The sequence below is a fragment of the Pinus tabuliformis genome, chromosome J, assembly GCF_031772625.1.
Source record: "Pinus tabuliformis cultivar Carrire ecotype Pingquan chromosome J, CPIR1, whole genome shotgun sequence".
Taxonomy (NCBI): domain Eukaryota; kingdom Viridiplantae; phylum Streptophyta; class Pinopsida; order Pinales; family Pinaceae; genus Pinus; species Pinus tabuliformis.
In genome coordinates, this window is record NC_142295.1 from 214833604 (window position 1) to 214846453 (window position 12850).

Genomic DNA, 12850 nt, shown 5'->3' on the forward strand with positions numbered 1-12850 from the left:
TGTGGAGGAACAAGTTGGAGAATGTTCCACTATAGAGGAGGCAAAAAGTCCCTCCAAGATCAGGCCAACTAGTGGCCATGACAGGTATATCAATCATGGTTCCTATTATGAAGATATGAATGTATGCACATCTGATGATACCTCCTATGTACTGGGTAACCAAGGTGGCTTCCTAGAAGCTTCGACTTCACTATTGTCCAAAGCAGGGCAAAAAGAGGAATTGGTCAAACTCCTAGAAGATGACCAAGTGCTACAGATAGGAATGGAGGTAAATAATTATCCTTGTGTAATTACTCCATTTCATGATGATGATTTTGGTGCTTTTGAAAATCACACTACAAACATTGGTTTGAAGCTACTAAGGAAAATGGGATATGAAGGAGGAGGCCTTGGAGCTAATGGCTAGGGCATTGTCAATCCCATCCAAGTGGTGGAACTACCTCGCTATGCAAGATTGGCTATATCAGAGAGGAAGTTGGAGGAGGCTCCAAACCCATAGAGACAGGAGAGTCTTTAAGTCTAAGTCAGTTCGGGATATTGAGAGCACATCACAACATTCCAGTGATAGTAAGAATTACAAAGAAAGAGATAAGGCAAGCTTTGCTCACCAGGTTTTCTCTAGAGACAAACAAGCAAATTATAAAAGGTGTCAATATTCTAATGTTCATTTTGATTAGAAACAAATTGGCAATGATGAGCAAAACTTATGTTGTAGAAAACCATGTACATTTTCTGGTTTGAATAACCATGTGTTGCCAAGTGTTGGAAAAAAATGATGGTGTACATGAAAGTTATGGCAATGAGAAAGAAGCCAAGTCATAAAGACCCTTCCCCACATTAGGAGAAAAAGAAGGGCAAGAAAACTTAGAGGAAGAAAGGTCATTGCAGCCATTGCAACAAGGATGAACATGAGGAAGCCACATGTTGGACACTCCATCTAGTGCTACGTCCCAAGAAGGATAAGAGGGTTGTGAAGGAACCAAATAGTGAAGCAACTCATGAAGCAGGTCAGCTACAAGAAGAAGGCCAACTACAGAAACAACTTGAAAAAGAGAGAATGCTTTCCTTGATGACTGAAAGTGTGAATTGTCTTGCAAAGTTGTTTGATAAGTGGCCATCATTGTAAATAACATGTTGATTTTTAAAGACCCCATAGGTGGGAAAAAACTTGTAAAAGTGATGAAGTGTGACATCACTTGAATATGCAACATAGTGACATTTTAGGCTTTTCTAGGTTGAAAAGAGTACGAGTTTTGTTGTAAATAAGAGAAAACATCTATGATCTATTTATGTAAATTTTGGGGTCCAAAAGTCCCTTAGAGGGCGAGAATGATCTAAGAGGCTTTGGAAAACCTCAAAAATAAAAGTGCTTAAAAGTTTATGGAAACATCATCAACTCATAGATCTCGACAAGTTGATTCCAATGACGTGAACGACACCTCAATCTGAGTTCGTATGAAAAAGTTATGGCTAGTCAACATTTTGGTCAAATTAAGTAAAAAGTCAAAGTTAACCTTGTATGCCATGTGGTAGTCTATACAGATGATACTTGGCAAATCTTGGAGTTGACGTGGCAGGTGTAGTTGGTGCTCACTGGGTGCCAGGTTGGCAAGCTGATTAGATAGGTGGCGCAGCCTGAATGTGACGTTGTAGCTAAATGGACGTTGTGGTGGCACTGTGACATAGTGACTAGACTGCAAGGTCTATGAGTGATACAGATGGTTTGATGAGAGGAATGAGAGTGATTGACACGAGAGCTCCTCTAAGTGTTCTAGTTGGTGAAGCAACTCGGATGAATTCTCAATGTTCTTGGAGAACCCATGTTTTGCTAAGATCAAATATCGAAAAGTAGAAGGCCAAACTACTTGTGAGTATCAAATGCATAATGAAAATTTATTGTTGGCTCTATCCAATACTAGGAAAGGTTGATTCAAGGTCGATCCAAGATCCAACAATGACAACTACTACAACTCAATATTGATGAAAAAACGTAAAGAATGAATGTGGTGAATCGAAGAAAAGGGTTGAAGTTATACATTTAAAGGTTATATAAATGAGGTGCAATGTTCCAATCCTCATAGTGGTTGGTCAAAGGTAATTCATTCTTCTCTTGTATTAGAAGAATTTTGATTAAAAATAAAAAATTAGAGGAATGGAGGAAAGAGGTCCATCACAATCTTGAGTTCGTGGCTAACTTACAAATTGGTTGTCAACTATAGTGGAAAACGAGTGATTCAAAAATAGTAAAGCCAGAAGATGGTACCATATTGTTGTTTTAATATAGCGGTAGTGATAAAGTGTAATGGCTATATGCATTGTTTAGGGAGGTGGACAACACCGATTAGGACATAGTGAGGATCTAGTCCCACTAGACTATTTTGATATGTACCTTATTGGTGAGGCACAACCAAAAGGACCAAACTTGAAACAAAGTTGAAGGCCATGCCACATTTGGAGTGAAGAGTGTTTATCCCTTTTCACACATTGTAAAGGTTAGTGAAGCTGAGTCTCACTGATCATATTTAGTGGACATATCTGTATGTACTTGATGAATAGTTGGTTGTGTTTCTATTTCTGCTTAGTTGTAGTGTGATTAAAAGTACAAGTCCTACAACTAATTTTTGGAGTTGTGGTATGTTCCCATCCATCGATAATTGATTCCAATTGGTATATGTTCAAAATCTTTTATGGTGTCATTCCTCTCCCTTTGAAATATGTATGTACTAAGGGGGTAAATGTTAGAGATAATCTTAGGTTAGTATGATGTCTTTGTATTAATTTAAGTTAGTCTAGATTAGAATAAGACATGTACATGAGTTTGTGATAACAACTCACTTTAGATTAGGATCAATGGAGTACATTAGGGAATTTTGAGGGAAAAAATGGTCTTCAAAACAAAAAATGTACTAACAAAATTGATTTTAAGAGAACCAATAGGATGTTGGAAAATCAGAAAGGCAGTAAATATTTTCTTTTTCTTAATAATTACTTGTGATTTTTCTTATTATTACGATTCTTTATATCTTCTTTATTTAGTTCATCAAGTAATTACCAGAAGCAACAACACATAAAATAATAGACACCAAATGTAGGCACATGCCAGGGAAAAACCCCCCTTGAGGGGAAACCCCATTCAAGATAATTCTTCCTTTCAATAGTATTCTTTGAGACTCTTTACCCTACACCAAGACCAGACCTTTCCTCCACACTAAGTCAGCCTCTTAGAATTTCAACCTCTTCCCAGCAACTTCGACTATGCAGCAACTAGTAGCTTCTGGCAACAGTGAAACTTGGAAGACTTCGCTCTTCCAATCTAGGGCACGAAATAGAGAGATAAAGACACCAAAATTTCGATTTTCCTTGTCTCCTTAGACTTCCCCAAACTCACATTCACTTCGACTTCCCGGCAACAGACTTCACACCTTTTCCCAGCTACAAGAGAACTTCACACTTCTGCCCAGCAACAAAAGATTTTCGCACTTCTTCCCAACTACAAGAGAATTCTAACTTGATGAGAGAATGATGCTTCAAATGAATTCGATGTGCTTCCTTTTATAGGCTTCTTGTGGGGTCGAATAGGGTCCTTAAGCTGACTTGATCTTCTCTTAGGCCGACATGGTGTGGAGGTTACATAATTAATATTTGAATCAATACTTAACCTTTTTACATGATTCAAAAGCCCATGAAGGGTCTCTTTAAATGTACAATAACTATATATATTTAGAATAAATCCTAGAAGTCCTCAATGGGGACTTTGACCTAAGCATGAAACCCATGCTTTAATAAGTCACAATATTAATAATAATAATTCTTTTCTTTCGAATTAATCACATTATTAGGATTTGGTCGACGTTTTGAACCAACTAATGTGGTTCATCCTCAGGACAAGGTGAGAAATGAATTGATCATAAGGAATAAATAGTATGGATGCATCATTGCCGAGAGTTAGTCATTAAGAGTTAGCCGTTAGTAAATTAGTTAATAAGGTAATTTACCAACGACTAACTCTTAACAGCCAACTCTGGGCAATGATGCATCCATACTATTTATTCCTTCTGATCGATTGATTTCTCACCTTGTCCTGAGGATGAACAACATTAGTTGGTTTGAAACGTCGACCAAATCCTAATAATGTGATTAATCTGAAAGACATATTTCTACATTATGGATCACAAAAGTCTTAGATCTAACAATTCGTTTCTTTATTCTTTTTACAAGTACATTACATAATGACTCAAGTACATTATTGAAGACCGAACATAGTTACATTTTCCAACACTCCCTCTTAACTAGGGAGGTATTCATAATGTACATATGCAATGGAGGATCTCAAACTATATGAACCATGGAGAAATTTAGGCTCCACAATGCAATGGACTAGATTCCTGACCAAGGAAATCTATCCAAACAGTCACTCAATAGTTTAGGCACCACAATACCAAGGACTAGATTCCTGACCAAGGTAATCTATCGAGGTGGGACTAAGATGGACTCAAATTTTCAGCCCCTTTAGGTACCCTCAGGCTTACTTGTTAACCATCAACCCAAAAATCCAAGTGTGTATCCAAAACATAGCTCTTTGATCAACACCACCTTTCCAACTTCGAGACTCAGACATCAACACAAAGTGTCAACCAAATGTCTTCCCAGACATTGCTGCACTCGCAAAGCCTCAACACCCCTTGATCCAGCAGATCAAGAATGATCAATCTCTCCCAATCAAACTGATTGGTTACCGACATGCTAACAAAATCCTTCAAGAGATTCACTTGTACAAACACAACCCCAATCAATAATATACTTTCACGTGTACATAATCAAATACAAACCTCCGAGGTCTTACAAACAACTTAATGTTGCTTCTCAACTTTCCATAGTAGGACTATCAGCCGAATCTTTGCAAAAGATTCCTCAGTCATATGTTTTCCTTCCTACTTCTCATGCAACAACATATGCTCTGAAATTCATTCTTCAATTAATGCCAAGCTATGCCCTCCCTCTTAACCAAGAAGAACCTCTTTATCTGGACTCCCTCTTAATCTTAGGGAGATCTCTTCTATTCATGCTTCCTCCGGGAGATCAACTTCTTCTTTTTCTTTTTCGACATCGGAGAATCTTTCGTGGCTTCCAACCATTTCATCAAAGTTATCATTAACCTCATCATGCTTATTACATCAACAAGTATCTTCACCAATTTGAAGATTGTGTACCTACACAACTTGAATAGAAAGTACAACCAAATCTATAGAAGCATGATGTTAGCCATATCATAATCGCACAAGCATTTCATATTTATACATATCAGATACCCAAACTCAATTACAAACAAGAGACACATGCTCGTCAACATCTTGCTAGGGACTTTGTTATACACCCTAGACTACTTCATAACAACATTCTTTCCATCTAGGGTTTCAATGTGTCTTTCAAAGGTATGACATACCTTACTACAACATATAACAAAACCTAGAAACAATTTAGACATATCTATAAAGTATCTAACAACCTTTCAAAATAAATATGTTAGACTTCTCACTAGGGCTTCATATAAATCCTAGATTTCATACAATCATTCAAACTCAATCACAACTTAGTCATTAACCTGACTAGCTTCCACTAGGGTTAGTTCCAACCCCTAGGTTTTCAATAAACCATCAATTTGTGACTAACATGACCAACTCCCACTAGGGTTAGTTGCAAACCCTATATTTATGATTAATTATCAATCTCAACCAAAAATTCAAATTTCAACAATCTTTCACAAATCTCAGATTATCATATAGTCATCATATATCAGAGGTTTCTACTTCGACTACAGTTTAACTCAAAAACTCTAGAATTCCAATTTCACAATCTCATCAATCTTACAAAAATCTCAAATCATCATATTTCAGAGATTTTACTTTGACCATGGTTCAACTCCAAAACCTTAGAATTCCATTTTCACAATCTCAATAATCATTACATGCATAGATCTCATATTGTTATATTTCACACTAGACAATGTCACTACTAGGATTTAACTGCAAAACCCTAGATTTTCATTTTCAACAATCATCTAATAGATTTCTGATCGTTATATCACACATACTTGACAATTTTAATTTCACTATGGTTTAGCTATAACACACTAGATTTCTAGATATCATCATCCTAGAACCTCAGACAAGGACTTCCATTAAATCCTAAGACTCATGACCATCAATGACTAGGTTAGCACACATATCTAGGAATTCATAACCATACATAAGCATAGCATATGTCCAATAACATAAATACATTTGACCTAGACCAACCTAGGACTTCAACCAAAGGACATATCTATATATATGCCTAGATTTTATCATCATGAAAAATACATTTCATATGTGTTAGTCAAACCCAACTTAACAACAATATCAAATAAGAGTTAGACACACAATCATTTTCATTATACTAGTGTTTGATCAGAAAAACACACACATACCAAAGAAAACATTTCTAAGACAATATAAGGGTCTTGCTCACACATTGCACCAAACCCTAATGAGCTAGGGTTCCAATGTAGAAACATAACAAACCCGACTTAACCAAAACCTACAAGGTTTCGGGACTTTAGACCTAATCATTCAATCCTAACGAGTTAGGATTTCCCAATCACACAAAATTCCCAAACATGACATCATCAATAAACCTTCAACTAACATTTCAGAATATCCCTAAGCAATTTATGGTTTCAGACATTCACATTAGCATACCCTTCGGTTAGGGTTTTCCGAAACATGTCTAGGATTCTACAAAATCAGTTAAGAGTGGGGTGGGTAGATTTATCAAGAGATGAATCACCCAAACAAGAATCACTAAGATTCAATACAGCTAGTCATAACCAAGTTAGTAATAGATCATCAAATGAATAATCCTTTTAATCAATGTATTTAAAACCTACCTTTGTTTCTTGACTAACCTTGTCTTTAGAGATCCTCCTTGCAGATGTTTTCCTAATCAAGACAATAGAGGGAGAAAGGTGATTAGTATTTAATATATTCAAAACTAAATGAGTACATGATTTCAAAAGTGAAAAGACATGAGATACTTCTTTGGAAGTTGTTAGGGGCTCCCTTTAATGCTTGAGGGAAACCTACAAACTTAAAACAATACAAAAAATGTCTTTTCCAAGATATGTTAAAAACCTATAAATTCTAAAACATATAAAACAAGATATGTAAAGCTACAAGCAAAGGACTTAATAATGTAAGTCCCTAGTGTTGGGTTCTTCGAGCTTGACTTTCTTTGAGTCTCCTCCTACAACAAGGTTGGCTTGATCCCTTCCTCTCTTCTTATTCTTTGGATTCTCAGGACAGTCACTTTTGTAGTGACCCTTCTTATGACATTGATATCACTCTATCTTGGACATGTCAACTTTCTTTCATGGTCCCTTTGGTCTCTTTCCTTTATGATGAGCAACATAAGCATTTGATACTTCTTTAGAATTGGCAACCATTGAGATCCTTAAATCTTCTTGACCACAGGTGGTCCATAATTCTTCAAAGGTGGGAGATACCTTCCAACTGTTGAGACCTGTAGAAAATACATCCCAAGAGGGTGGAAATCCTAATAGAGCGGTGATCACCAGTTCTTTGTCCGGAACAATCTCATCAATGGCAAAGAGATCATCCCCGAGTCTAGCTATCCTTACAAAGAAGGTTGCCACAATATCTTATTTAGTCATATTTGTAGTCCTCATCTCATTCTTCAAACTTGCTACTTGACCAATGTTCTTAATAGTGAACAACTTCGACAAGGCTTCATACATTTCCTAAGCATGATCGATGTTAGTTGTGAATAGGACAAGATTGTCTTTTATCCCTTCTACCATCAGAGTCATAGCCACCAATTCTAAATCCCTGAATTTCACTTTGTCAGCATCACTGGCTTCTTCTGTAGGCTTCTTTACATTTCCTTTTACCAAGTCCAGCACCTTGTTCTTTTTGAAGATTAGGTCAATCCTCTTCTTCCAGGATCTGAAGTTATATGCTCCTTCAAGTTGGTTCTCACCCTTGATTGAGTTAGACATCCTCCTTGAATATAATAGACTCCTTCCCTGAGATAGTACCTATGAATGGATCAAGTGCTTGAGACTTCCTTTTTCTTCCTTCTTCACCAAAGCTCTGATACCATGTTAGAAAATCAGGAAGGCAGTGAATATTTTCTTGTTCTTGATAATTACTTGTGACATTTCTTATTATTACGATTATTTATATCTTCTTTATTTAGTTCATCAAGCAATTACTAGAAGCAGCAACATATAAAACAATAGACATCAGATGTAGGCACATTCCAGGGCAAAACCCCCCTCGAGGGGAAAACCCAATCAAGATAATTCTTCCTTTCAATAGTATTCTTTGAGACTCTTCACCCTATACCAATACATGACCTTCCCTCCACACCAAGTCAGCCTCCCAGAATTTGACCTCTTCCCAGCAACTTCGACTATGCAACAACTTACGGCAACTGGCAGCTTCCGGCAACACTAAAACTTGGAAGACTTCGATCTTCCAATATAAGGTATAGAACAGAGAGAGAGAGACACCAAAATTTTGATTTTCCTTATCTCCTTAGACTTCCCCAAACTCGCATTCACTTCAGCTTCCCGGCAACAAAATTTGCACCTTTTCCCAGCTACAAGAGAACTTCGCACTTCTGCCCAACAACAAGAGATTTTCACACTTCTTCCCATCTACAAGAGAATTCAAACTTGATGAGAGAATGATGCTCCAAATGAATTCGATGTGCTTTCTTTTATAGGCTTCTTGTGGGGTCGAATAGGGTCCTTAGGCCGACTTGATCTTCTCTTAGGCTGACATGGTGTGTAGGTTACATAATTCATATTTGACTCAATACTTAACCTTTTTACATGATTCAAAAGCCCAAGAAGGGTCTCTTTAAATGTACAATAACTCTATAGACTTATAATAAATCCTAGAAGTCCTCAATGGGGACTTTGACCTAAAACATGGTGACCCAAACATGAAACCCATGCTTTAATAAGTTACAATAATAATAATAATAATAATAATAATAATAATTCTTTTCTTTCTTCTTTTTACAGGTACATTACATAATGAATCAAGTACATTATTGAATACCGAACATAGTTACATTTTCCAACATAGGATTCAAGATGATGATGTCATCCCCAAGGGTAAATATTTTGGAGGGTAAAGAAGAATACTACTTTTTCTAATTGTATATTTGACTTATCTCCTTATAGTTTTACTCAAATGTCAAGTGTAGACACCCATTGGATGTGGAATTAAATTTCTCTCCCTATGAGTACTCACTCTGCATAATTTTGAGAAGACCCACATTGAAAAAATTGAAGATACATTAAAAAATGTGTTAAAATTGAAGATACATTTAAAAAACATGTTAAACATGTTTTTTAATGTATCTTCAGTTTTTTTTCTGTTGTGGGTCTTTTAAGAAGTATGCAGAGTGGGTACTCCTTGGATGTGGACTTTAATTCTGCATCCAACGGGTGTCTACAGTTGAAATTTGAGTAAACTTATAAGGAGATAAACCGAGAGTACAATTAAAAAAATAGTTTCCTTTCTTTTTATTTGAAAGTTCATAACTGTTATTTTAATATTTTTCTTAGGAGGCCCATTTTAGACCTCAAATCTTCCCTAATGTGAGTAGGGAAGGACACTATATACTCCTATTTTATAGGAGAAAGCATATTGCATAAATATCTCTCCGAGAATAAGAAAATCATAATTTCACTATGGGAATTCTACTTATTGCAATATTTATAACAATTTTATGATAGCACAAGATTAGGCTTACTTACCTCATGAGAGAGCCTAGCAAGATGAGGGCCTAAGATGTAATGCTTCATAGGATAATGGTAGGATAGGTGTATGATTTAGTTGATTGCTTTTGTTGTTAAAATTTAATCTAGAGAGATAGTGTAGGTGTGGCTCTCACAAATCAATTCATTTGTGGAATCTCGTGAGGCCCACTTGAGAGTGATACTATCTCTTGAGGAGTTAAAATGAGTTGTTGAAGAGTTGAGTGCACATTGGTTGTGAGTAGTTCGTATTCAATGCCAAACTTGAATAAGTTATTAGATCCGTTGTGACGATGTGTACGATTCAATGAGTTGTTTAGTGTTTTTGACTTGTATATTAAAGTTGGCTTGACTTGGATATGTTGCAACAAGAATCAATCTACAAAAAATCGTCTTATGAAGAAGAAATTGCCCTATTTGAAGTCAAAAGGTTGTTAAAGTTGACATCCTCTTTGGAGGTTTTAACACTTGAGCATAAAGGTTTTATGCATAATTAAAAAAAAATCAAGTCTAGCGTTAGATCTTCCTTAAGTAATTCAAATTTGCAAGATATCACATTGATTTGAAATGATCAAGTTGCCTTTGTTATATCAACTGTTATAAGCCAACAAATTGGATTAAATTCATCATTGCACAATGAAACTATATCTAGGTCACACATTAAGAGATTGCAAAGAAATGTAAATGTATTTTGTTCAAGATATGCAAGATCATTAAGTTTGTTTGAGACATCTGACATGCTTAGGCTATTGATTCTGGTGCTTTTGTACAATATGTGTTTTCTAGGATTGAATCTCAAAAAGTACACGATGGATGAGAGTTGAATGCAAAAAAAAAGTTATTAGTGGCTTCGTTTGATATAAGGAAAGGTTGATCCAAGGTTGGTTGAAGCTCAGACAATGGTGAGACTATTACATCTCGACATTGGTGAAAGAACATAAAGAATGAATGCAGTGGCTCAAATAAAAAGGTTGAAAATAATATTTTAAAGGTTTTAAAATGTGGTGAACGGCTGAAAATCTCATGGTGGTGGGTCAACAATATATCACTCCTCAATTTTATTAAAAAAATAATATGTTAAAGGAAACAAAGGAAAGAGGTCAATCATGATCTCAAGTTCATGGTTAGCTTAAAGACTAGTTGACGGCTATTTTAAAAAATTAAATGAGTAAAGAAGAAAACTAAAACAATGGATGGTGTTTTAGTGTCGTTCTTACCATAATGTTGTTCATGATCTAGTGATAACATCAGGCACAATAGCTACACATGAGTTGTTTAGTGAGGTGGAAAACCTCTATTAAATGTATGGTGAGACCCAACACCACTATTTCACTTCGTACTTGCTTCTTGAGGCACAACCAACTGGAGAGAAAAATTTAAGTGAAGGTGGAGGTCCATTCCACATTTGTAGTGAACACATTGTTTGTCCCTATTTACATGTTGTAAAGGTTAGTAAGGCTTAGTACCATTAATGGCATTGGTAGATAGATGTGTATGTCCTTGTTTACATGTTTGGATCTATGATAAATAGTTGAGTGTGTCCCTATTCATATATAGTTGATTTGCTTTGTGTGAACAAAAGTGTGAGTGCTACTTCATACTACTTGGATTGGTGATATGTATCCATTCATCAATGATTGCATTGCATTGGAGTATATTCCTTTCCTTTTGAACTATGTTTATACTTGGATGGGGGTAGGGGATGTTGAAGATAATCTTAGGTTAATACAATATAGTTGTATAATCTAATTTAATCTAGGTTAGTATTAGATATTTATTAGTGTATTTGTGTGAGTTTTGGTAATAATGGACTTTAGATTTGGATCCACTGCATATGATTAAAAATGGATAATTACATACACCTCTTTAGTAAGAACAAGCATATTGTATAAATATATTTTCGAGAATAAATAAAAAAGTTCAAAGTTTTATTATAGGAATTCTCTTCTTATCAGAGCATTTAGAAATTTTTATATAAATACCATGATTTGAGAATTCACATATCCTAAAATTCAAAATAGTGATCAAATTATCAAAATTATGTTTGACGTTGAAAATTGGTGCACATTAAATACTTTTATCATAAAAATCAAGTGAGAATGTAATAAAGAAAATTTCCTCTCCATAGCAATTAGAAATTTTTATATAAATACCATGATTTGAGAATTCACATGTCCTAAAATCCTAAAATTCAAAATAGTGATCAAATTATCAAAATTATATTTCACAATGCGAATTGGTGCATATTAAGTACTTTTATCATAAAAATTAGGTGGCAATGTAATAAAGAAAAATTAATAGTATTCTACCATTAGGACTTGCAAAAAGTGTCGCTCTTGAAGTGGATATTTCTGGACTTCGAATAGTTTGTAAACATAGAAGAATAATGGGATGACAAATCCCATTGCAAACAACAATATAATGATCACCTTTTAAGTTTGGTTATGCACATATAGTGAATTTTTAATAAAGTAATGGTGTTATGGTCATGTAATGCACCTCTTTAGTGGGTTGTTATGTAATGAAATATTTTTAAACAAGGAACAAAGCGGACCAAGTGCAAAAATGTGTCGATTAATGGATAAGTATGGGAATTCTAGGACTTAGAATACCATAATTCATAAGGGAATAGATAATAGAATCTAACAATCATGCAGTATCTTGTATTGCATTATATAAATGAATTAAGAAGAGAATAATAATATGGAAGAATAAACTAGAACTCTAGTGACCTGATACATTGCAAGGGAAGAGTGGGTTTTATAGAACTTTGTATTGAAAATTATTAGAAATTTAATTTTATTTGAAAAGAAAAAATTATACATTTTTGGGGTTTGATTTATGGTTTTGTATTTTATAATTAAAATGGAAATATTGATTTTTTATTAGTTGTTTATGTTAAATTTATTACTAGCTACTGAATTATTATTTGGTGAAAACATGAATATGGGTTACATTTTTGGGCCAAATGTGGCGACGAAATTTCAAATTTTTTATTTTTTTATCTAATTGAAGCCCTAA

At 34.9% G+C, this 12850-nt stretch overlaps 1 protein-coding gene across 1 annotated transcript in view; it reads left to right on the top strand.

Annotated features, from left to right (window-relative positions):
• The window catches only part of CYCH;1 (cyclin H;1), a 321281-nt gene extending 310073 nt beyond the window's left edge, over positions 1 to 11208 (top strand). The window contains exon 14 of the mRNA XM_089377498.1: positions 10616 to 11208. Within this exon, the coding sequence (XP_089233624.1) occupies positions 10616 to 10646 (31 nt within the window). The 3' untranslated portion in view covers positions 10647 to 11208. The remainder of the gene's footprint in view (positions 1 to 10615) is intronic.
• The last annotated feature ends 1642 nt before the right edge of the window (positions 11209 to 12850 follow it).